Source organism: Anabas testudineus, chromosome 21, assembly GCF_900324465.2.
Source record: "Anabas testudineus chromosome 21, fAnaTes1.2, whole genome shotgun sequence".
In the NCBI taxonomy this organism is placed as follows: Eukaryota; Metazoa; Chordata; class Actinopteri; order Anabantiformes; family Anabantidae; genus Anabas; species Anabas testudineus.
The window spans coordinates 19065387-19090837 of record NC_046629.1 but is presented as its reverse complement, the minus strand read 5'-3'; the positions used below and the strand labels follow the sequence as shown (position 1 = coordinate 19090837).

Genomic DNA, 25451 nt, shown 5'->3' with positions numbered 1-25451 from the left:
TATCTGCTAGTACATATTTACTGGGAACTACTTACTACCTAAAGCAGTTGAAATTAGTGCCTCTACCAGCAATCACACTAAAATGCTGTTTAGACCTGTTAAATGTATCAGAAATTATACTTAAACATAGATAAGTAAAGAATATACACACTAATAATGCAAGTTACAAGCAGATACTCTGATTAATGTCAAGTTTTATTTTAGCTGCTCTGGTTACAGCTGTTAATATGCTTATACATTAACATTCTGAAAGCAGAAACCACTGAGAACCAGCATAGGGTTTGTAATGTTGAAGTTATCAGTTCCAAACATTTGAGCTATATGACAACTTCAGCCTTAACTTTTCACTGTGGTGTACTGAACTGAGGTCACTGTGAAGCAGCTGTTACAGTTACAATACCGAGTCACAATAATGAACGGCTTTTCATTTTCATGGGTTTCTGATATTTTTAACCCCAAAAGAACAAATTGTTTCATATTTTCTTTACTATCAGTTAACTTTACATTTTTGATTAAAACATTTTATATCACATACACAATCTGAAAAATTACAGAAAAGGTTAGTTATAAAAAGCCAGAAATATTCTCACAAGTATTCGTTATTCCAAACAGGGGCACACTAAAGTCCACAGTCTGCTTAGTGGAGAAATACTGACACAGCTGTATTCATTTGATTATTAGATTTATTATTACTATTTGTAGGCTATTGTAGTCTTATCCATAAGTTCACATTAATTTAACTCTGAGCAGACACCCGCTTCTTGTTCTTCATCACCTCCTCCCGATCCATGGGCTCAATGATGGCACCCAGTTGGGTAACCACCTTGGGCTTGGTGATCTTTTTAACCGTGCGCTCTGTGTTCCAGGTGCGGCCCAGTGGAGAGCGGATGGTGCTCTCAAACTGTGCATGGTTCTCGAAGGGAAAGGGCAGTAAGTTCACCTGGTGGAGACTGATGGAGCAGTTTCTCTTCTCTGAGATGATCACGCTGGGCAGATGCCGGTCTTTCCTAGGTGGGGGAGGTGCAGTCTTGATCCTGAACCTCTTACGTTTTTTGCGGGATGTGTTGAGTCCCGTCCCCCCCCACTCCCCCCACCCAGGTAGCGTTAGGTCCACCACCTTAGGCTTCCCTGCCTCCTCCTGCTTCCTCTTGTCCCTCAGGAAGTCTGAGACAACATCATCTCCGGCAAAGGCCTCTTTAATGAGTCCCCTCTGGTCCAGCTTCTCGTCTGGGTCCTCTGTGTCCTCAATTGTTGGAGTGAGTGGAACTCGGATGGTCTTTGTATCTTTTGTGAGAACCTCTGTCAACTCTATCCTTCTCTTTTTTTTTTTGTTTTTGCCTCCTTTATCAGTACTAGAAAGTAGGTTCTCTGTGGCTGCGGGAGGCTGGGGCTGAACAGGAGCTTTTTCGGTGGCTGACTCCTCCTGGCTGAGGAGCTCCACATCCTCCAAAGTCCTGATCCTCCTCAGCCCTTGCTCCAGCTGAGTGTCACTGTGGTTGGCAACTGCTGCTGTCTCAGCCTGCTCTGCTTCAGTGTCCAGATGGTTGTGTGCTATTCCTCTGAAAAGGGTTGTGAACTCTGAAAGCTCCTCTGCCTCTTCAGCTGCAGCATCTAGGTCCTCTGCTGCAGATTCATTCTCCTCTTTATCAGCCACACATATTACAGGTTCTGTGTCAGCCTCTTGAGCCTGACGCAGATTTCTTCTGCTTTCAAACTCTCTAAGCAATGTTTCTTCTTCATTTTCTTCAACCTCAATGTCATCTTCTTCTTCCTGAGCTCCCGCCTCTTCTGCTTTGAGATCCACAATCGTCTCTTTCTCTTCAGAGAGCTTCCCTCTCATCCAGGGATTTGACGAATCCAGCACCTGCTCCACATCGTTTACAAAATCAGGCATCACCTCTGCTTCGTCTCCTTCCTCTTCCACCTCCTTGTTCAGTGATGTCACCAGCTTCTGAGTCAGCTCTTTATTCACTTCCAACTGCTGCTGCATGGCTTTGCGAGCCCCCTCATCATATTTGGCCATGATTGCCTTGGATTTGGCCCACTTTCCGCTGTTCTGGTGCTTAAGTGACATCCTCTCCTGCATCCTGGCCAGCTCCATCTTATTCAGCTCGTCTAAGGCAGCGGCAGGGTCCGTCTTCACCATCTCTTCAAATTTCTTCACAAACTCTTTATGCTGGGCCTTATTGTGCACCTTATGGTATTTCTTGCTTTTGATCTTTCTCTCCCTCCGAGCCTTAGCTTCATAGTAGGACTGCAAAGCCCGAACCTTTTGTAGCTCTGCACGGCGGATCTTGGCCTCCTCCAGGCTCATCGCTCTGAGGGAAGCCTCCTCAACAGGGGTCAGAATGGGATCATTAATGGGCTGCTTGTTGGCAGAAAGGAGGGCAAAGACTTCCTGCTCAAGCGGGGTTTGCGCCATCCAGCCAGTCACCACTCTTTCCATAGTTTTGGGGCCAGAGGGCTCCTGATTCAAGGGGAAGGCCAGCTGCTCGGCTCTCTCATTCTGTTTGATGATACCTTTCCAGCGGGACACCTCTGCAGCTGCCTTCTGAAAAGCCACATCTCTCTGGATCCTCTCACTCTCCTGCTTGCTGAACGGGCGCTCAATTGTCCTTTTCCCCTGCTGCAGGTTCTTCAGCTGCTTCCTGGTCTTGGCTGGAACAGCGGGGGATTTCTCCATAGTCCCGATGAGGTCAGACAGATCTATTTTGTCGTCTTCCCCCTCAGCGTTGACCGTAAACTCAGACATCTGCACAGCCGCCTCGGATCTCTCTTCTAGCCTTTTCTTCCTTTTACCTCCAAGAGCACTGATGGCCTCTAGAAGTTTTTGGCGTTTTCGTTCGTCCTCGCCGCCATCCTGCTCCTCCTCGCTGGTAATATTATCCTCTGCTTCATTTAAATAGTTCTCCTCTTCGTCGTCGTCGTAGACCCCATCAGATTTCATCGCTGCGCTCTTATCTGACACTTCGGAACGCTTTCTGACACTCTTTTTACTCATTTTCTTCTTAGATACTTTAGCCATGCTGAGTAAACACGACCGGTCTGGGATGTATACACGTGTGCCGTAAACAGAACCCTTGTTGCAAAATAGCAGCCGCAATGAGAGAAGCACTGTCGCAAATTATCTCCTTCGTTTTCACGAACGTAGCCATTGTCTTCTTCCTCTGGTGATTTAAGGCAGTGTAGACGCAGCTAGGCGTTCTACCGCCCTCCACAGGATAGTACCTTTAGCAAGGGTAATTCATATTTTGGCGTACAGCCCTGTGTGTCAGGTACAGTAAAACTGTTTTGACAATCAGATGGTGGTTCTCATTTAAGATTTGACAGAAAAACTAAGGACACTTAAGTCTGACAAGTCTGTCAAAGTGTTTACCTATAATAGTAGATATTTATTTAACCAGCAGTGTCCAAGTCTCAGTCTAGTTATCTTAACAGTGTTACTTCAGCATCCTAGTTATACAACTCCTTTAATGGAAGGTTGAAGGGAAAAGTAATGCCTTCCTCTTGATTCCTTTCCCCATTGGTTTTGCCATATGTCTTCCATGCCCTCTTTGATTTTTAATCTGTATTCCACTCTCCCAAGAGGAATAATTACTTCTACCTCCTCTTTATTCAGGACTGACTTTGCCATGGAGTCTGCTACTTAATTTCCCTGCACCTCATAGCCTTAGTCATCAAATCTTCGGAGTTGATAAACTGACTACTGGTTAGAGATGAGTAAGGCTGGTTTCATGTTGAAGAATTGGAAGTGACACTTTCGGTGCAGTTATGGTGTGTGTGTGTGTGTGTGTGTGTGTGTAAAGGAAACAACAGGGACAATGCAAAAAATAATAATTTACTGACTTTTATTTTTGCATTAAACAAAAAACAATATGAAAATAAAATATATTTATAGCAGAAAATTAGTGGTATAATATAATGCTGTTTTAATAGCCTAACCACGTGCTCCCTCTGCTGGCTGCAAGGTTGTCATAAAAGAACAGTTGTATAGAAGAGCATCTTAGGGAATACTTGTTTAAACGTCCCTCAGAGTGTCCTTTAAATGGCCTTTAAAATAAGCAAGCCCAACTTCAAACTTAGTGAGTCAATAGCAACGAAACAACGCCTGTCATCATAGATATATGTGTATATACCGATGGCCTGTCATGTGTTGGTCATGTGACCTGTCTTCAACAACATTTCCGTTCAACATGGCGGCTACGTCTGTCTTCCACAGAGTGAGAACTGGGTCGAAAATAGGCGCTCAGTATGACCAAGAAGGCAACCTAATTCAGGTAAAGATAGGTTTACTCAATTTATTGAACAGTGTGAGTGTATTGTATCAACAGCATATAACATTTAATGCCAACTAGCAAAAAATGGGGACGCTGTTTAGCTAACTGGAATCGACGGTTTTTAACGGAGGCTTAACGTTATAACGAGTTAACGTTATTTAAATGTAATTTTAACTATTTAGAGTCTCAACAGTAAGGTCAGGACAAGTGTCAAGAAAACAGTTATGGAATGTCAGTGAAAGTTTGACATACTTTAATGACTCTTCCTCATCAGCTAACGTTAGCTCAATTGCGAAACTGCAGCTGTGTAGGCTTCCTTGCTTTGCTCGAGTGTACTTTTGCAGCACGGATGGTGATTGGTTTTCTACAAAGATACATCATGATGATGATGATGTACATTTACCATGCAGGTGGAAACCAGAGAGGATGAAGAGCAAAACGTCAAGCTGGCGGAGATCCTGGAGCTCCTGCTGGCAGCTGGATACTTCAGAGCCAGGATCAAGGGACTGTCACCTTTTGATAAGGTACAAACTGAATCTGTTTAAACTGTCTTTGTGTTGGTCTTATCCTGTTCTCAGAAAGACTCCTGATTTCCTCCAAAGAGACCTTCTTGCTCTTCAGCTTATATTCTTACCACTATTGAAGTTCCCATAAATCTTGCATTACTTTGAGGAAGTGTTTTACTGTAGACAGTCCCACATGTTATCACAACAGTAAATCCCACCCTCACACAGCTTATGTCCTGCTCCTTGCTTTATCAGGTGGTGGGGGGTATGACCTGGTGCATCACTACATGCAATTTTGAAATTGACGTGGATCTTCTTTTCCAAGAAAACTCAACCATCGGTCAGAAAATGTGAGTGCTTTTTCAGCTGACTGGTCATTGTGTGATTTCCGTGCCCTAGATGAAGCTCTGTGATCAATCTAATATGTTTACACCTGGTATTAAGATTCACCCCTCAGATTACAAGTGGGCAGCTCTAAATACAGGTGTAAACAGCCACCAAGACAGATTGTAATCCAATCAATCGTACCACTTGCTGAGGTCATCTGGGTTGCATTTGACCACATTTCTTTTGTAGTGTAAATGCTAATGCACCCTCATGCTTCCCAGGCAACAACGTTACAAAAAAATATACATCATCAGTCCATGATGTGGTAGTTGCTTTGGTGAGTCTGCGCCAATGCTCAAAAGAAAAAAAGAAAAAAACCAAAGCATGGTTAAACACGGAGTTGCATGGTTGGAGTGCCAGTGAAACATGAAGTCTAATTTGTATTTGGGAAGAGGAATCTGTCCAAACAAAACTTGATACCTTCTACTGTGACTGGTCATTTTTATTATATTTCATAACTTTTAAGATTATTATTAATCATTACTTTAAAGTTGTTAATCTAGTCTAACTGGTGTTAGCTAACTGTTTTCATGAATTGGTAGTCAGAAAAATGTTAATATTTTTGATAATGATCTAGTTCTGTAAAATAGTTGAACAGAGATATCTGAAAAGCTCAAGACAATGTGGCTCCACAGTAGCTCTTGGAGGGACATTTTTTGATTTTATTGTCATAGTTTCGGTAACTGAGTTTGGTAACAGTCAGTAAGTGCAAAATGATCCTGCAAAATGATAAGATTCTAATGGTGTTGGTTGTTTTCTGTCTCACTGTAGAGCCCTGACAGAGAAAATAGTCTCTGTTCTCCCAAAGATGAAGTGTCCTCATCGCCTGGAGCCCCATCAAATGCAAGGGCTAGATTTTATCCACATTTTTCCAGTCATACAAGTAAGACAATTGATAACAAACTGAGACCCACCCCAACAATGTCTGTTTCTGTAGTGCATTTAAAGTGATAAGTATGATAAGTCAAAGGAATTTGTTTTTGTTGTTTTTGTCATATTGTCTCTTCCGCATCTTTCTTTGCACTTAAAAAAAAAATAAAACTTTTCTACCCTTTCCTTCTCACATCTCTTCAGAAACACTTTTTTGATAGCACTTTGCTTTGATGTTGTTTCTTCTTGACTGATTTTGTTTGCTTGCCTTGTTCCTCACTTGTAAGTCGCTTTGGATAAGCGTCTGCTAAATGACTAAATGTAAATGTAAATATTTAATTTTTCCACTCCTGTTTGTTTGTGTCAAATGTGAATGGTATTTGTATGAATGTACTTCTGGCTATCCTTGTTTGACTAGTGGTTTGTTGTCTCCTGCCAGTGGCTAGTGAAGCGAGCTATAGAGACCAAGGAAGAGATGGGTGACTATGTGAGAGCCTACTCTATTTCTCAGTTCCACAAGACCCACAGCCTCCCAGAGGTAATACTGGCAGTCAGTCAAAGACCATACGTTAAGGATAACTGCAAAACAATACATACGTCCACCAAACAACAAAATAATTGATAAAAAGACCCTGTAAACCACAAATTAATATAAAAAACATGTTAGTTCAGAGATTCCTCAGCCTATACTATGATGCCCATACTGTCCTAAATAAGAACTGAAGATGTGCTGGAAAACCCTATGATCTAGGATGAAGAGTTTCTGCAGAGGAAAGACAAGGCTGTGCAGGCAGTCCTGGATGTACTGGTGAGTCCCTACTTTATCACACATTGAAACTACCCAATAAACTAAATAAAACATATTATATACAAATGTTAGGATGACTGTTTATGTGCTTAACAAAAATACAAATTCTAATACGTTTGCTAGCTAATGTTTTTCTTTGTCTTTATGCCCTGAAAATAATTGTGATTTGAATGTACCCTGTGGTCTTCTCAGGAGGTGTACAAACCACAGAGAAAGTACAGGAGGCAGAGGAATGCAGAAGAGCTGCTAGATGAGGAATCCAGGGTTCACTCCACTCTTTTGGAATATGGCAGGTATGATTTCACATCACATGTCACATTAGAATTGTGTGTCTGTGTAAATTTGGTAATAAAACTTGAAGTGGCAAAATTAATTGAAACCAGAGACTTTGCAGTGGACAGTAGTCCAGTTCAGAAATGTTCAGGAACATTTCTTCCTCAACCTGCGCCCGTGTTTATGCTTAGTGTGCAGATCCCTCTTTTCTTAGCCCCTCCCCCGCAGTTCCTCAGCTCCAAAACAAAGTGTCAGTTTAAAAAAAAAAATGAAAACATAAGGAAAAAGATCAGATGATTATGCAACCCTAATTCCAAAAGAATTGTGATGCTGTGTAAAATCTACATAAAGATAGAGAAATGGAATGCACTGATTTTCAGCTCTCAAAAAACATTTTTTTATTCACAATAGAACAGAGAAAACTAATTTTTTTTAAATGTTAAGGGCAATACAAGATTTTTTTATTGAATTTTTAAATTTATTTTTAATACCTTTTGTTAATTTTTTCTGTGTAGCTTTGTTCAGTTTGAATACTTTGGTTCAGTGTCATTACACTGTTTTCAATATAGTTGTCAATATTCCAGTGTTTCTGTTTTAGCCCACTTCTTCTTTTACTGCCAACATTTAAAAGTCATTGTCCTGGGTCCATAAGTGCAGAGAAGCATAACTGTAGCTCTGCCTTTTGTTTAAGTGACTTCAGGACAGCGCTGTCATTTATTTATATCTCCACATAACAGTGTCAACACAGTCCATTTTATAGGTTAACATACATCTATGTGTCAAATACAAACCCAGTGTTTTTTCTCTATGCAAACTGCCAACTGGACATAGCACATTTCTGACTTTAGATGTGTTTTCAGACAAATGTTACATTGGAGTTTACGTTACATTATCTATTTGTATATACTAAAAGGAGGCTGTTACAATAGCTGTGCTTAATATAGCCATTAAAAGGAAGGAGCATTTGAATAAAACAGCTTGAACTCTATGTATTGTCCATTTAAACCAATTTCACATGTAATAATTTCTTTCCTGCCTCTGCCTTGTTGACCTTTTCCCTGTATACCCATCAAGGTTTGTGGTAGTTAAAACTATCACATTCACTCACTTTTGTCTGACACATTGTTTTTTTTATCCATTTACCATCTATCTCTACTTCTGTACTAGAATGTCAGATTTCTTCCTGTAAGTATTGAATGAATGTGTGAAGCCACATTTTTTTCTGCAAGCTTCTACTCACATCACCTTGTTTTGTGGTTGAACATGTCAGTCAGATAATGCTGACAGAGCTCACACATTTTAGGCATGATGGATGCAAACTGTGGTGCTGCTTTAATATTTAAATATTTAATTTCTCTTGTCCCCAGGGAGGTGTTTATCCTCCTTCTGTATATCTGCCATTTGATGTGCTAATGTTGTAATGTGGCATGGTGTTAAGGGTGTGAGCAAAGGAATTATATACCTTATTTTACTCTGAATCTTTTTTCACCAGGCGATATGGATTCAGCAAGCAGACCAAAAAGGACAAGGCAGGTGTTTCAATTATGTAGCTTTTACAACGTAACACTTTACATTTACAGATTTTGTTCAGTTATTAGACCATTGCATTATAATTCACTGTTCCCTCCTGTAGGTGGATGGGGGAAAGCCTTCACTAACCACAGGATCTCAGGCAGCGCCTCCTGGGATGGCAGAAGTGTCCGAAGAAGATGACTTGCAGGCAGCAGAAGAGGTGCACATTTTTTACAATGTACAATGTTTTTTTTATGGAGAGTAGAAATATCACACCTAAGTATTTTCAATTTAATTTTTTTTTTGTATAGTGCCAAATCACAACAGAAGTTATCTCAAGGCACTTTACAGTGTAAGGTTTAAGATCTTACAAAGTATAATTGTATAAGACAGCAAAAAATACCAACAACAAGCAGCAAAAACATTGGGCAGGTCCGTAGGGCACTTGGGAGATATACAGCTCCAAGGGCGAGGTTACCTGCAGAAAAGTATAGAGAGGAGGAAGCACAACTAGGAGAAATATGATCCCTCTTGCTAATTCCAATTAGAACTGTGGCTGCAACATTTTGGATTAACTAGAGGTTTTATAAGCAGTTATTGGGACATCCTATTAATGGTGAATTACATCAGTAATATGACCTATGGTCATGAGCTTTGGGTCATGACCGAAAGGACAAGGTCGCGGATACAAGCGGCCGAAATGAGTTTCCTCCGTAGAGTGGCTGGGCGCACCCTTAGTGACAGGGTGAGGAGCTCAGTCACCCGGGAGGAGCTCGGAGTAGAGCCGCTGCTCCTCTGCATCGAGAGGGGCCAGTTGAGGTGGCTTGGGCATCTGTTTCGGATGCCCCCGGGACGCCTCGTAGGGGAGGTTTTCCGGTCCTGTCCCACCGGGAGGAGGCCCCGGGGAAGACCCAGGACACGTTGGAGGGACTATGTCTCTCGGCTGGCCTGGGAACGCCTCGGTGTCCCCCCGGAAGAGCTGGAGGAGGTGTCTAGGGAGAGGGAAGTCTGGGCATCTCTGCTTAAGCTGCTCCCCCCGCGACCCGGCCCCGGATAAGCGGATGAGAATGGATGGGATGGATGGATGGATCAGTAATAAATGCATGGACTAGTTTTTCAGCATCCCTTTGACACAGAATGCTCCTAATTTTAGCAATATTCTTCAGGTGGAATAGGCGGTTCTAGAGATGTCCTTATGTATGATGTAAAGGAGATATCCTAGTAGAAGATAGCTCCAAGATTACTCACAGTATTACTTGAGGCCTGGAAGTTGTCTAGGGTAATGTGTTCAGACATACTGTCTAAAGGTTTTTAGGACCAAATAAAATAACCTCTGTCTTCTCTGAATTTAGGAGAAGGTAATTGGAAGATATCCATTAAGCATTACGCATGCTTATAGTTTGATTAATTGATTAGTTTCTTCTGGTTTCATAGATAAGTATAGCTGGGTGTTATCTGCATAGCAATGGACATTTTTGGAGTGTTTCCTAATTTGTCTAAGGGGGTCATTACAGAGTGAAAAGATTCAAGCACAGAACTCTTTTGAACTCCATTACTAACGTTTGTTTGCATGGAAGACTGACCATTAACATGCACAAACTGGAATCTATCTGATGGATATGATTTAAACCAGCCTAGTGCTGTTCCTTTAACCCCAATGATATGTTCCATTAAGTGTCATAAAAAGTTGTGATCTGTAGTGTCGAATGCAGCACTAAGATCTCACAAAACAAATATAGAGAGAGAAGTCCATTGTCTGATGCTAATAGAAGATCGTTAGTGACCTTTACCAGTGCTGCTTCTGTACTATGATGTCCTCTAAATCCTGACTGGAAATCTTCATACAGGTTATTCTTACGCAGTTGATCACATAACTGCTTAAAAACTACCTTTTCAAGAATTTTAGAGTGAAAAGGCAGATTGGATATTGGTCTATCATTTACTAAAACCCCTGAGTCCAGAGTAGGCTTTTTAAAAGAGGTTTGACTACAACAACCTTAAAAGCCTGTGGTAAGTAGCCTGTTTGTGAATATAGATTGATCTGATCTAATATGGACGTGCTGATCAAAGCTAAAACATCTTTAAACAGTCTAGTTGGGATGGGGACTAAGAGATATGTTGATCGCTTATTTTAATTAATTACTGAAATTAATTCAGAATGATCTACGGGGGGGAAGCAGTCTAACTACAAGTGAGGTCTGACAAATGAATCTGGAGCTGTACATACAAATTCATCCATGCCATTTGCAGGGAGGATCTGATAAATTTTTTTCTCTAATAGTTATGAAAACTATTAAAGAATCAATTTTAACATCATATGTCAAAACACGATCTAGGGTGTGATTAAAACAGTGAGTGGGTTTATTTACATTTTGGGTAAAAACTATAGAGTCTAATAGTGAATTAAATGCAGTGTTGAGGCAGTTATTATTAACATCTACATTAATGCTGGTGTCACCAATTATAATGACTTTATCTGCACTAACTAAACTAAATCAGATAGAAAATCTGAGAATTCAGTTATAAACTCAGAGTAAGGGACCAGAGGACAGTATACAATAACAAACAGGACTGGTTTTTGACTTATTCAGTTTGGATCAGAGAGGCTAAGAGTGAGGTTCTCAAATTAATTATAAATATGTTTAGGTCTGGGTTGATTTATAAGGTTGAGTGCGAGATTGCTGCTACTCCTCAACCCTGACCTGTGCTTCTAGGAAAATGATGATTAATATAATTTATTAATTAATTATTGGTTGACTCATTAAGGGGGACATATTCATCCTGCTGCAGCCAGGTTTCACTAAGGCAAAATAAATTTATTTGATGGTGACTTATCAAATCATTTACTAACAGGGATTTAGACGAGAGAGTCCACATTTGATTGTTTTCTTTTTATTTTGTTTATTTCTATGAGTATCAATCACTCCTCTTCTGTAGGTTTTTGATATAAATAATTTAGGTGGTTGCGGAGCAGACATTGTCTTTATGGAGTTTTCGTAGTTTTTGGGGGGCAGCTGTAAGGAAACTGCAAAGATGTGTGTAAGACTGCGTTTTTGTGTAACTGGTGTAGAACGAACACAAACGACAGCTACGCTTATGGCTGTTTTCCCTTGATTTATTCACTCTGCAGAAGACAATAAAACAAATTGTTTTCTGGCCTGTCCTGCACATCTGACCCCCTCAATGATGCCTGGCGTCAGTGTGAGGGAAAGGGGGTCCTTTCTCATAACATACACTTGCAACAAAAACTACAGAGGCTCTGCAAAATATTCAGAGCTCTGTACAATGCTGCAATCTATACTTTACATAGTATATTTATAATCAAGAGCAGCTGAATACAAAAGAAAAAAAAATTCTTTATATTTTACAAACAGCAATAACAAATATTAACAATTTTCTTCACAATTTTAGGTAAACCATGAAAATCCACTCAGAAAAACTAAACTATTACCACCTAGTGGTCAAAACAAAGGAGTGCATGTGGTTGGGTGATGGGATATAAATAACAAAAATGAAAACAAAATGGAAAGAAACATACCTGCAGAAGAAAATAAAACAAATTGTTTTCTGGCCTTTCCTGCACATCTGACCTATATGTATGAAAATAAAGTTTTCAGTAAGAAATAAAAATGCTACATAGTTACTTTACGACACAGAGACTCCTGAAGTACAGAAACTCAGGAGCTATATAAAAGGCGATGTGCAGCAATACAGTTTCCCCAAAAAAACAACGTGCAAATAAAAACTCACAAATACTAAACTGAATTTTTATAATGATAAATAAAATTTGCAACATGATTAAAAATAATAATTATAAAACGAAGTGAATTTACAAATCTGTTACATTTGTGTCCTGGGCTCCACTTTGAGATGTCAGAGTTTTAGGTTGTCTAATAAACTCTGCCATATTTCTAGATGCTAGACGCACTGTCTAAAGTGATGCTATCTCTTCTAATCAGCCCAGGTTTTCTCCAAAAAGTGTTCCAATTACCACATAGCTGAGGAGCACAGGCTTTCAGCACCTTTGGGCTGACTCCATCTGGACCTGCAGCCTTTGTGGGGTGAAGCCTGTTCAGGTCTCTTCTCACCTGCTCAGCTGAGACTCGGCTGAGTCGTGTGGGGGAGGGACTGAAGAGCAGTTTGTGAACTGTAGTGGGCTCTGTGGCTCAGCCTGGAATCGATTGAAAAAATTATTCAATTCGTTGGCACAATCCATAGTCCACACAGTTTCCTGGCTGCTGGACTTGTAGCCAGTGATGGTCCTCATGCCCCTCCACACCTCCCTGGTGTTGTTATGTGGAAGGCTTTGTTCCAGTTTCCTCCTGTAAGCCTCCTTCCCCTCCCTGATCCTGACAGACAGCAGTCTCTGGACCCTCTTTGCTGCCTCCTTGTCTCCTGACCTGAATGCCTTCTTTTTGTCATTCAGTATGACATCCTCTGTCCACCTCTTTACGGTTTTAATGGTGGCAGGCTGCCTCTGAACCAAAGGTGTGTAGTACAATGTACAGTGGATGATGTATGCTGCTCTCCATGATGTTCAACAGTTTGTTGATCATCCTCCTCTCAACAACCTGCTTCAAGGGTTCCAGTGGCACATGAAAGGATCTAAGCTTCCTCAAGAAGTAGAGTCTTCTCTGTCCCTCTGCATTTCCAGGCCAGTCTGTTGTCCAGGTGAACTTGGTATAAAGGTATTTGTACCCCTCCACCCCCTCTACTTCCTTTCCCAAAATGGAGACAGTGTTTAAACTGTCTCTATTCTTCCTAAAGTCCCCAACCATCTCCTAGGTCTTCATCACATTCAATGTCAGGTGATTATTTCCACAACACTTTACAAAAGTCCACCAGGCCTCTGTAATCTGCCTCCTCACTACCCCTAATACGCCCCATGACTGCTGAGTCATCCAAGAACGTCTGCAGATGACAGGATTCAGTGTTGTTCTGAAAAAAGAGGTGTACTGGGTAAAGAGGGTGAGAGGACAGTCCCCTGTGGTGCTAATCACTGTGGTGCTCAGACACACAACTTTGCAGCTGTACAAACTGTGGTCCGTCTTTCAGTAAGTCAGAAATCCTTGAAGCTGTAGAGTCTTTAGGAGCTTCTCTCTCAGAGGGACAGGCTGTATTGTATTAGAGGCACTGGAGAAGTCAGAAAACGTGATCCTCACAGTGCCTGCTCTATCCAGGTGTGAAAGAGCTGTCTGGAGCAGGTATATGATGGCATCATCTATTCTAACCTGGGCGAATGGTCTGTAATGATGTAGAACAGTTGGAGATGAACATTTCGGCAGTATCACAAGACATATCATTTAAAGGTTCGGCACTCTTGTCTCAGGCTGAGGTCTCTGTAGGATCCCCCAGAGCTGATCAACACAGGCCTTCAGGACTCTGGGGCTGACTCCATCAGGTCCTGCCACCTTATTTTGGTTCTGCCTCTCTAGCTGCTTCTTCACCTGCATGCTGGAAACAGACGGATGGCTGGGGGGAGTGGGAATGTTGGAGGGAATATTATACACAAGATCAGCATAGGATCTGACAATGGGTCTGAGAATTTCATCCCATCCTGTTTTTTAGCCTATTGAGGTCTGTGCATCCCTCCATAAAAATGCCTCCAGGGAATATCAATGAGTCACCACCAAACTGGTAATACTGAATGACGTTACAGGCAGCATAACATTCTCGGGCAGATAACCCAATCTGCTACTTAATTGAGCAAATCAAATCCTAGAAGTTTATTCAACTTGAGGCTAAACTCTGATTAGTCAGTAAAGTGTTTGTAATTCATGTATAGTATGTAAATACTAGAATAAATTGTTGCTGTTAAACCTACACACATGCCAAATGCCAAATAAAAGCGTTACTGTAGTTTATTCAATACTCAGTAAATGCAGTTTGTAATTTATATTTGAGAAACCAGAAGGTGTGTGTGGGTGTATTAAATTGAGATGATAAAATGATTTGACTGTTTGCTTTTTCATCTTAGATACGAATCAGAACTCTGATGACCAGCATGACTGTTATGGCAAATGAAGAGGTAAACAAAAGCCTGTTCTGTATTGTTCTCAGAATTGAGTCAACACATCACATTACTCACTAAAATTACTTCCTCATGCTCTCTGCTACTATAAGTTAATAATACTGAAGAATAATAGTAATTTATCCTTTATAAATGCATTCAGTGTAAACTGAACAACTAAATGACTAAAACAAATGTGAATTGTACGATTAAATGTGATTGTAACCGACTGTGTCCATTTGCAGGGAAAGCTGACTGCAAGTGCAGTGGGTCAGATAGTGGGACTGCAGTCTGAGGAGATCAAACAGATAGCCTCTGAGTATGCTGAGAAGGTGAGCAACAATCAGACCAACATCATATTTGTTGATATTGTCCTGCTCTAGGTCAAAGAGATTCAGCAGGAGCACAGTGATGAACAGTGACGGCAGTAGAGAAACATTGTCTTGCTCCTCGACAGTCACTGTCCTGCTTGTTTTCCAGCTATCCCTGCCCTTAACCTCTGCTGTTTACTTGGATTAGGTGTGTTCAGCCATTTAGAAGCACGGCAGTGGCTCTCGAGGACAATGGTTGGCTACCACTGGCATTAGACATTACTTACTGAAACATTAATTACATTACTCTACAATTACTCAATAGCAGAAGTAATCAGCAGCAAAAGTAATGTGTTATTTATTGTTTTAGTGTTGTTACTCTTCATGTAGAAAGAGAAAACACAACACTACAGGTAGTTGCACAGTTTGAAGATCTTTAGTGACAATCCATACATTTCTTCACAAGTCCTGACCTCAATAGCTTAAGTAGACACCCTCGACCTTCTAAATGCACATAAGAAACGCTCGTGGTATCTCAGGTTTTAATGAAAACCTTTTTTGTTGCTGTTTCCTCTGTATTAGCGTTTCTGTGTTGTAAAAAAACACTTGAGTGTTTGATATGTCTGCAGCAGTCAGAGCTGACCTCAGAGGAGCATTCAGAGCGCTTTGGCCCGCTGCAGCAACATCGCAGGGCAGTCGCTTCACTCAACAAACAGGTCCAGCAAAAAACTAAAGAGTTGGAGGAGGTAAGCAATTCCTGAGGCTCACTGTACTTTTACTTACATTACATTTTTATATTAATCCATGTTGTGGCCTCCACTGAGTCTAACACATAATTGCATCCAGAGCCGATGTGATCTTAAAAAATACAAAATTTATGCAGTAATTTGTAAAAAAGAGAAAATGTTAAGGGCATATTTTAAATGTATGATGATTCTTTTATGTCATATCAGAAAATGTTTGTAAATAAACTTCATCAATGAAAATAATCCTTATCCTTAACTCTAGAACACTTACATTTTCTGTACCAAAGGGATACTGTAAAACTGTATGCTATTTTTTGCATGGTTACTGATCCACATCCATCAGGAATAAATGAAGCGTGCCATTATTTACAGTGATTAGAGAAGGTAATATGTATGCATATATGTTGTTACAGCTACAAGCTAAGCATTCAGAAGTGAAGAAAAGCTGCGATGAAGCTAAGAGAAAACTGTTAGAGGTAAGATGAGACAAAAAAATCTGTCTTGCCGACTGTGAAGTTAGTTTTTTTTGTTAACATTCTTTATAATACATTCACAAAAACATGGAACAATTGATAACAAATCATTAGTGTTTTATATACAGAAACCCTGCCATATTAGTAAGATGGTGGCCCCATCTTTAAGACGCCTTTGCCAATTTACACTGAATTTAGGTGCAGTGTAAAGCCGCCATAAAAACTCTCCAGTGTCTATTTTAAAGGATGAGAAGCTGGACGAGAAATGGAGATATATATTAAATCAGAACTTCTCATCAGTCTTGTTTACAGACTAGCAGTTGTCATCACAGTGAGACAAATAGCTTCGAAGAAAGTTGTAACTAACATTATTATGAATGTTGATTACATTATAGTTAGGTTTTTATTGTTGTATCAAGTGTTTTTTAATGCATACTTTTTTATATAGATTTATTTATATTAGAATATATATTTTAAGATGGAGCAATGGCAAAATAAAAAGAGCAGGTATTTGTTTGTTGTCCCAGGCTACCGAGCAATCAGAGAAGCTGGAGAATAAACTGAAGTCTTTAGAACAGATGGAGGAGCAGGCTGACAGCAGGTGAGTGAAGGGGAGCGATTATATTTGGCTTATATAACTCTCATGACACAAATAATTTAATTTAATTCAATTTTATTTGTATAGCGCTTTTAACAATTGTCATTGTTGCAAAGCAGCTTTACACAACCAAAGAAACTATGGAAGTTTATATGAAAAGTGAATGTGTATGAATCATAATAATCAGATGCCCTGTTGCCCTCAGCCACTGTTGCCGAGGGCAACAGTGGCAAGGAAAAACTCCCTGAGATGGCAATGAGAAGAAACCTTCAGAGGAACCAGACTCAACAGGGAACCCATAGTCTGTCTTATGGGGGTTTTTTTTCTTCATTCCAGAATTCCTCTTGCCTTGGAAATTAGAAAATTAATATTTTAATTTAATTCAAACGTCTATATATCTTTGGGTATAAGTGACTTCTAATACACCCTTTGGATAAAGGACAAGTTAACGAACAAAACAAGAATTATGCTTTAGTATCTGGAGGAAATTATTTATGAATCAACGTCAGTATATATGATTTTATTGATGATGGAAATGCCAACATTTAAGCCCCCAGTTCTGTATGAAACCTGTACAAAAGAGTATAAATAACAACTTTTTATTGTTAAGGACTAATAACCTTTTCACAGTAAAATGCTAAGAGAAAAACTTGCAGCTGTTGCAACAAGTTAAATAGATTATTATAATAACTGTCAATAAGCAAGTGTTGTGTGTGTCGAATAATCAACATGCACAAGTTGTAGTGTAATGTATTATGGTCAGTATGCTGTAAATATATTATTGCGGGTACAGTAAAACAGTAGAACAGTTGTTTTCCTTCTACAGTAATAGTACACAAGACTTGAAGACTTGATTGTTTAAAGCAAAAAAAGAAAGAAAGAAGCATGAGGAAAGTCTCTAGTAGTAGTCCTGTTGTCAACATAATAAATATTAACAATGTTAACTATATTAACTATACAATGAACTATCTGTATCAGTTGAGAAATACCTTTTTTGTCTGACAAAACCACTTAAAATAATGTCTTACTATATGTCTTTAATAGTTAGGCAGAGGTTTCTGCATAACCTGAGTTTCTTGCTTTAGTAATTCTTATGCCTCAGTTCCTGGATGTGAGTTTTTTTTTCTGCCATCTTAATGTTACTGTAGTGCCACATCATTGATCCTACCTGTTTATTATATAGAAATACAGAAAATTAACAAAGTAGCTGCAGTGAGCTTTGTACAGTGTGTCCAATAATGTGTTAATTTGGCCAGCTTGCTGGAGAAGCTGCGGGCTTTAGTGACAATGAATGAGAATCTGAAGCAGCAGGAGCAGGAGTTTCGAACACACTGCAGAGTGAGTACATTAACACAAACTTTTATTGTTATTCTATCCTTTTAATTATACTGGGTAGACATAGAATGCAAGCATACATGTGTTTAGAAATCCTGTATGTCAGTAAATTCATATGAATTCACCCTTTCATGTGTTCATGTCATGACCAGGAAGAGATGACCCGTCTGCAGCAGAACATTGAGGAGTTGAAGATGGCATCAGGGCATGACACAGAGGATAACAAGGTACATATACAGATAGAATTATATTCTGTATTCACTATTCTGCACATCTTATGTTGTAGGATTTGGGTAGATGGGCATCAGAGGTGCAAACTTGATGCCTTGTCAGCAGAAATATGAGGCTGTATATACCATGGACAGGTTGCCAGTCTATCACAGGGCTGACAAAGAGACCAACATTCACAGACTGCAGCTCAAAACTCTGTAATGCTGACCTACAGATGTTTTTCTTAGGTATAGTGTTGACTATACCTGACTATATAGTGTTGACTACTTTTCCACCATAATTTAAAATCCATTCCAGGATCAAATATACAAAATTAAGAAGGCAACACAATTTAACTCTCAGCACAACACAAAAATGCAGCAGCATAACAGACATCACTGTCTGTACTCTCCATTGTTCTTTTGTGCTTACAGATATACATACAGAAATGAAATTGAAATTGAAAGGTAAAAGGGTGGTCACACTTCAGTTCCTGGAACCTGTCTCCAAGAGGGCAGTGGAAATAATAAAAGAACGAAAAGGGGTTCAAATTCAGTTACAGGTTGAAAGGACTTATATATAATAATAATAGCCGGGCAAATTTTTCTTTTCTTTTCTTTTTTTTTTTTTTTGCTTTTTTGCTTTTGCTGAAGGTATTTGTGTTTATGATCAAAATATGAGACTTTAACTGCCCTCGTTTTTCTTTTGTCAGGAGAGAAACCAGCTGATAGACAAACAGTACAACACAGACAGAGAGAAACTACAGAAGATCCGTCTCCTCATGGTAATGCTTTTATATAACATAACACAGGTTAGATGGAGTTGGAGTTGAGATCTTGGTGTGTGTGTGTGTGTGTGTGTGTGTGTGTGTGTGTGTGTGTGTGTGTGTGTGTGTGTGTGTGTGTGTGTGTGTGTGTGTGTGTGTGTGTGTGTGTGTGTGTGTGTGTGTTGGGTCACAGAAGCAGATAACACCACAGTTAAGAAAGTCAAATTGAAAGCAATAAAAATAGTATTGTAAAGCTTATTCACTGTGAGGTTTTCCACTGATGTACACATCAGTAGTTTTTCTCAAGCTCTGAACCTTACTGTACATAAAATAGATCAAATAATTTCAGCCAATAATCATGAATATCATTGTAATTCATCAGTACTAATAATCAGAAATAAAAATGTAACCCAGTAAATAGGAGCATTCTGGATAGTCAGTATCACATTTTGCTAATAATACTTTTGTCATTTTACTGTGCCCATATTATGCAAAATCAAAGTTTTGGTCCTTTTGATAAATTTATATGACTTTATGGTGCATGTAGAGACATACCAAGTTTGTTAGAGGTGCACTCCATCCTGTCTTACTTTTGAAGGTTTTGTAAAAAACCAGTCCCTGAGTGGTTCATTCAAAGTTCACACTCAAAATATGTCTCAGGAACCTAATCCCTTGCAGCCTAGGCTGAACACTCGCACAAAGCACAGACACTTATCTTTTGGATTTATAGACAACTGACAATCTGAACAAACTGTGGATTTATTTGTTTTTGACCGAGAGGTCCAGTATATGTGCATGCATGATAAGTTCCAACCAGTTTATGAATTTTTGATTAATTCTAGGACTTAAGCTCAAAGATTGACTGTTTTTGACTGTGACCTAAACCTGGGCCTCATTCAAAGTTTGAAGCCTTAACTTTTATGAACACTACGTGTTTTGTGTTGTTTTTTTACTGGGCTGGTTGAATACGTAGCCACATTAGCCGCACAGTAATGTTAACTGGCTAATTTGGCTAACATTAGCTTGTCTCACACTCCAGAGCAGGAGAAATTTTCGGGATAATTACACAGAGGGGCAGTTAGATTCATTATTTTTATTTGCCATTTATGCATTAACAAACGCCAAGTCCAGGCATATAGGAATTCTTGTGTATATCAGCCTCATTTTGAGCAGCAGTTGTTTTCAATAAAAAATCTGTCCACAACCTGCTCTACACCCAACAGCAGATAACAGCTAGCTGGTGAACATAGCTTAGCATTTAGCAGTTAAAGAGCAATAGTCACCACATTTTTCCTTCACAAGTTGGTAAAGACCAAAACCACAGATAACAGTAAGAAAGACTTATCAGGTGGATACATAAACAGATCAAATTGAATGACCATGTTGCTCTGTAAGGGCTGGCTGTGGATCATTCAAACCAAATCAACTTAATGCGTCAGAATTGTGTTTACTGTTACATTGCTCCCAAATATAAAAATCAATAAAATTATATACATTTAAGTAACAACTTAAGAGCAGAATTGTCATTTGTTATTAAATCATATTAATTTAATATTATTAATTCATATAAACCTGTGGGTAAATATTGTTAGACAATCTTAAAACCAGTTGATGCTGATTTTAAATTGTAATAGCAGCTAAATTGTTGATAAAGAATTTGAAACTTTAAGCCTACCTTAAGTGCAGATTTCTACTGCTTATATTATATAGTATATATGTATACAATTTATAGTATTTGAGTACTAGTATTTTACCTCTGGGGAAAAATGTAAATTACTACTATTATATTCTAATAGAAAAAAACTAATATTTTATGAAGCACTCAAAACTAAATTACTAAATTACTAGCTACAATGGTGAAATAAAACAGTCAAGATTTTAGAAAGTGGCATTATTAATTAATTTATCATATAACATATTATAAAACAAACAAATATATTAATAAAAAGCTAAAGATAAGTTAGGTAGGTAGTAGGAAGTTATTTAAAATATGACATTGTTTTTTCATGTCTAGTATGTCTGGTAGAGAGTTCAGGGGGTCCAGTCACCTTTTGTCAAATATAGATAAAAAAGAGAGATATTCAGTGAATTCCTGTTTTGATAAAACATCACTGAGTTACTTCGGGCACAGGACTAGGAAGTCTAGTAACATATGAAAGAATCCTTATTGTATCTCCAGTTGTCATACAAATGCAACAGTGACAGGAAATTCCTCATAAATTATGATGTACTGTAGCTACAAGGGTGAAGCATTATCAGTCAGGACTTTCTTTCACTCCTTTTTAGGCTCGGAGGAACCGTGAGATTGCCATCATGCAGAGGAAGGTTGACGCAGTGCCAAGCCGAGCCGAGTTGACCCAGTACCAGAAGAGATTCATCGAACTCTACAGCCAAGGTGGGTTCCTTATCTAATTTCACCATGTTTTGGGCTCAACCCCCAATGCTTCACTATTCAGTCATAACTTAATGACGAAAGTTTAGTAACAAACAATGTTCTTCTTTAATTCTTCTTGTGCTTTTCAGTGTCTGCCACGCACAAAGAGACCAAGCAGTTCTTCACTCTGTATAATACCTTAGATGACAAGAAAGTTTATCTGGAAAAGGAAGTAAGTAGTCACAGCTGTCCCTTGAGCATGAACATGAGAAATAACTGCTAATATAATGCAATATCAGAATATGACTTTAAATTTGTATTTGCCTGAAATTGTTCTGTTCTGTACAGTTTGTGTATTATTATTATTATTATTATTATTATTATCATATATTTGACAGACTAAACAAGTCAAAGAGAAGTCACTAACAAAAAAAGTATATAATGTGCGTTCATTTCTGTAGGTGAATCTGCTTAATTCCATTCATGACAACTTCCAACAGTAAGTTTCCAGTTACTCACCTGCTTTATGTTTGTAGTATGAGAGGTTATGGGGTATTTGATGTCATAATATAGCAGAGACTGCAGGTTTGTTTTTTTTCTTCTTTCTTTGTCCAGGGCTATGTCATCTTCAGGAGCCAAGGAGCAGTTCCTTAGACAGATGGAGCAAATAGTGGAGGGAATCAAACAGAACCGCATCAAGGTATAACTCTCTCTTAAAGGTACAACTCTCTCTTAAAGGTATAACATTATCTTAAAGGAACAGCTCTGTCTTGAAGGACAATTCTCTTTTAAATGTATAATTCTCTTAGACGTTTAGCGCTCTTTTAAACGTATACTGTAACTTTCTCTTAAAGGTGTAACTCTCTCTTAAAGGTATAACTCTATAGATGCATACACCTAGGTGCCACCTGACCCACTTCGGTCGATTGATGCTCAGCTGCCATGTTGGATCAGGGAATCCAAACCACTTAAATACATGTTTGTGTATGGTGATAGGACTTTATCCGCAATAAAAATATTCATAACTTGCGGAGTTTACAGTTGGTTTTTTATTAGTCGGGTTTGTTGGAAATGCCTATCACCTATTCGGTATGATTAAAGGATAGGTGATAAGAGAGCAAATTAAAATGCAGATTCTTAAAACAAAGCACTTAATTTTGATGATTGTAACACTACTATACTGTTATATTTAAGATGAACCGCCCCTGCATAATTATGATTCTAATATTAATTATACTAATTATATTATTTTGCTCCTATGGCATTGATGTTTCCTTTCTTTAAACGCATTTTCTGCATTTGCCCAAGTGAGAATGTATATCACAGAGACTTTCTCCTGCTGTGTGCTGCATGTGTGAACACACAACTCCGCACAATGTGCAGACCTGATTCTCTTGAGATGTGCATTATGTAAACAAAAGCTTTAAAGGTATAACGGTCTCTTAAAGGGGACAACTCTTTCCTAAAGGTGTAATTCATGAAGTTTACCTGTTGTTTTTACAATTGTGATGAAACTATAGCCAGTTAAATACTGAGATCTGGAAACACGGTTGTGTTGCAGAAGTCCAACTCTAGAAATGGCTTGAGAAGTCAATCTGCCACATTTGTGTGACACCTTCTTCTGGTTTGTCTGCCTTTTCAGATGGAGAAGAAGAAGCAGGAAAACAAAATGAGGAGAGACCAGTTGAATGACGAATATCTGGAGCTGCTCGACAAGCAGAGGCTCTACTTCAAAACTGTCAAGGACTTTAAAGAGGTGAGAGCAACAATGAAGTGTCAGCATGTACTTCCCTGGTTATGAATGAGGAGACATATTTTAGGGGTATTTTGTTTATTGATTATCTTACTGGTACTTGATAGACTGGGTAGCCAAAATATTAAATAGTGAAACTTCTCATTACAAAACACTGACAAACTATAGCTTTCGAAATAACTATAAACATCTATTAACAGAAGATAACAAATTCTTCAACAGATTCAACGATTGCTAAACATTATAACCTTTATGTTAGCATTAGTTTATTACACTTGTGTTTCAAAATAAACTCTGAAATGGAAACACATGTCATTGTCCTTTTTGTCCTGAAACAGCTTGTTACTAATGAGCTGACATGTATGCCAATACAGATTATACATACATAGTGCGTGCGTGCGTGCACGTACGTGCGTGCGTGCGTCAGCGCGTCAGCCAGGGTGTGAGATAAGTTAAAATTTGCTCTTTTTCAAGTGGTGTATAGTGCGACATAAAAAGAACGTCAACGTCATAACAGACTATATAATGTATTGGTTAGCAGATAATATTTAAAATGGATAATATTCATATTGTTATAACACATACTTATTTTAATTTGATAAAAGTATGTATGTGACTTATGATATCCTTTCACTAGGAGTGTCGGAAGAACGAGATGCTGCTGTCCAAGCTGAGAACTAAAGGAGCCTCTTAGCCCTCATATTTCAGTTTGTAAACTGTGTTTGTTTGATTTAAATGAAATATGTAATTTATAAGACCCAAGTTGAACACAGAACTCTTTTGAATATTCCACATTGTTTCATCTTTTTTCTTTCTGGCTAACATTTACACTATATCAATCATGTGCCAAATTCAGCTGACAGAAAAAAAACAAAAACAAATATGCCTTTAATTGAAGAAGTTGTTTATCCAACATAAGTTGGATAGAAACATCAGGAGCTGGTTGCAGCAGCTGTTTGTAAACTATTTCTAAATTAAGTGGAGCATTGCTTACTTAGTAACTGAAGCAGCGCACAAAGCTAGTGATAGCTAGCTAAATTTGAGCCGTTGAGGGTGGAGAGTTAAAGAGCCTGATCGATTCTGTCTACCCTGAAACTAGATCAGTGTTAAAGACTTGACAATTAAAAAATATACAATCTGTCTCAGCTTAAGAAACATCTGACATTTGACTAAATAACTAAACAACTTCACCTTTATCTAGCTATCTTGGCATAATCCCAGAATCCCTGCTCATGAAGTAAATGTTTCATTAGATCATGATGCTACAGTGACTTTATGATTACATAGCTAATTGCACTTCCTGTCCTGTAGGTGTTTTTAACAACCAACTAACCTATGTTTGAATCCTGACATCTAGTGAGTTCCTGTCAAAATAGTGTTGGAATAAAATAATATATAGGAGCCCTGCAACTGTACAAAGTCAAATTCAGCCATAGATAACATTTACTTAGCACCTTTAGGTGCATCAGGTATTAGACATACACCCATGTCATTATGCTGATTACAATGTGGGACTATCCCATACCCTCTAAAAGAGATGACTGTGTTAATTCAAAGTGCCTGGACATATGTGTTTGCTGAGGTAATAGGGTTTTTATTAACTAAACAGTTTAAATGTCAATGTTCATGTACTGCTATGTGAAGTTTGGTGAAGCTTGAAAACGTTGCTTTTTGTAGATAAACTTATTTTCCAGTGTGACTGAATTCATATGCCTCCGACATTTGAGCTCACTTCATGCCTGACACGTCACCATCAAAACTATGTACAAGCTGTATAATTAATAAAATCATCTTTGTATTAACAGTTGAACTGCCTGTGGTGTTACTCATCTCAGATAGGATGTGTACTGTCAGACACTGCATGCTGAGGCATTGTTCTATCAGAAGTCGCCAGAGTGTATTAAAACATCACATGAATATCTTTGAAGAAAACATCCTGTGTCTCACCAAAGCACTAACGATCTCACGGTGCAGATGCCCAGGCTGGCAAAACAGACAGTGATAAAACCTGTTTCACCACAGGGACCAGTGGGTTCTACACAAGCAAAAACTAATGACAATTGACCGCACACATTTCAGGAATCATTCTCAAATAAGTCGTATACAGAGTGAAAAACAATAAAAACTGTACACCCCATTCTGATGTTGTATGCTAGTAATACCTAATACTGTATAGCCTGCAGCAAAGAGGAGGATCAGCTACAGAGTCCAGCCACATATGCAAATGTAGCATTTGTTGACA

At 38.8% G+C, this 25451-nt stretch overlaps 2 protein-coding genes across 2 annotated transcripts; one reads left to right on the top strand and one right to left on the bottom strand.

Annotated features, from left to right (window-relative positions):
• Positions 1-177: 177 nt before the first annotated feature.
• Positions 178-3088, bottom strand: si:dkey-251i10.3 (Utp14 domain-containing protein). Its single transcript, XM_026377298.1, has one exon. It carries the CDS (start codon positions 3023-3025, stop codon positions 737-739), a length of 2289 nt encoding a protein of 762 aa, XP_026233083.1. The 5' UTR covers positions 3026-3088; the 3' UTR covers positions 178-736.
• Positions 3089-4171: 1083 nt separating this feature from the next.
• ccdc93 (coiled-coil domain containing 93) lies at positions 4172-25001 on the top strand. The gene is made up of 23 exons (XM_026376465.1): positions 4172-4277; positions 4688-4801; positions 5039-5133; positions 5942-6053; positions 6480-6578; positions 6792-6848; positions 7041-7141; positions 8614-8650; positions 8755-8853; positions 14611-14661; positions 14889-14975; positions 15584-15700; positions 16114-16176; positions 16701-16774; positions 18028-18109; positions 18259-18333; positions 19029-19100; positions 21369-21477; positions 21606-21688; positions 21918-21955; positions 22072-22156; positions 23099-23212; positions 23847-25001. Exons 1-23 carry the CDS (start codon positions 4194-4196, stop codon positions 23901-23903), a joined length of 1905 nt encoding a protein of 634 aa, XP_026232250.1. The 5' UTR covers positions 4172-4193; the 3' UTR covers positions 23904-25001.
• The last annotated feature ends 450 nt before the right edge of the window (positions 25002-25451 follow it).

What these genes read in the sequence shown, in the direction of transcription:
- si:dkey-251i10.3 (XM_026377298.1), bottom strand. Translation starts at nt 3,025, where the DNA reads ATGGCTAAAGTATCTAAGAAGAAAATGAGTAAAAAGAGTGTCAGAAAG.
- ccdc93 (XM_026376465.1), top strand. Translation starts at nt 4,194, where the DNA reads ATGGCGGCTACGTCTGTCTTCCACAGAGTGAGAACTGGGTCGAAAATA. An exon ending in GACTGTCACCTTTTGATAAG is followed by an intron (nt 4,802 to 5,038) that starts GTACAAACTGAA and finishes TTGCTTTATCAG; the next exon opens with GTGGTGGGGGGTATGACCTG. An exon ending in AGGCAGTCCTGGATGTACTG is followed by an intron (nt 6,849 to 7,040) that starts GTGAGTCCCTAC and finishes TGGTCTTCTCAG; the next exon opens with GAGGTGTACAAACCACAGAG.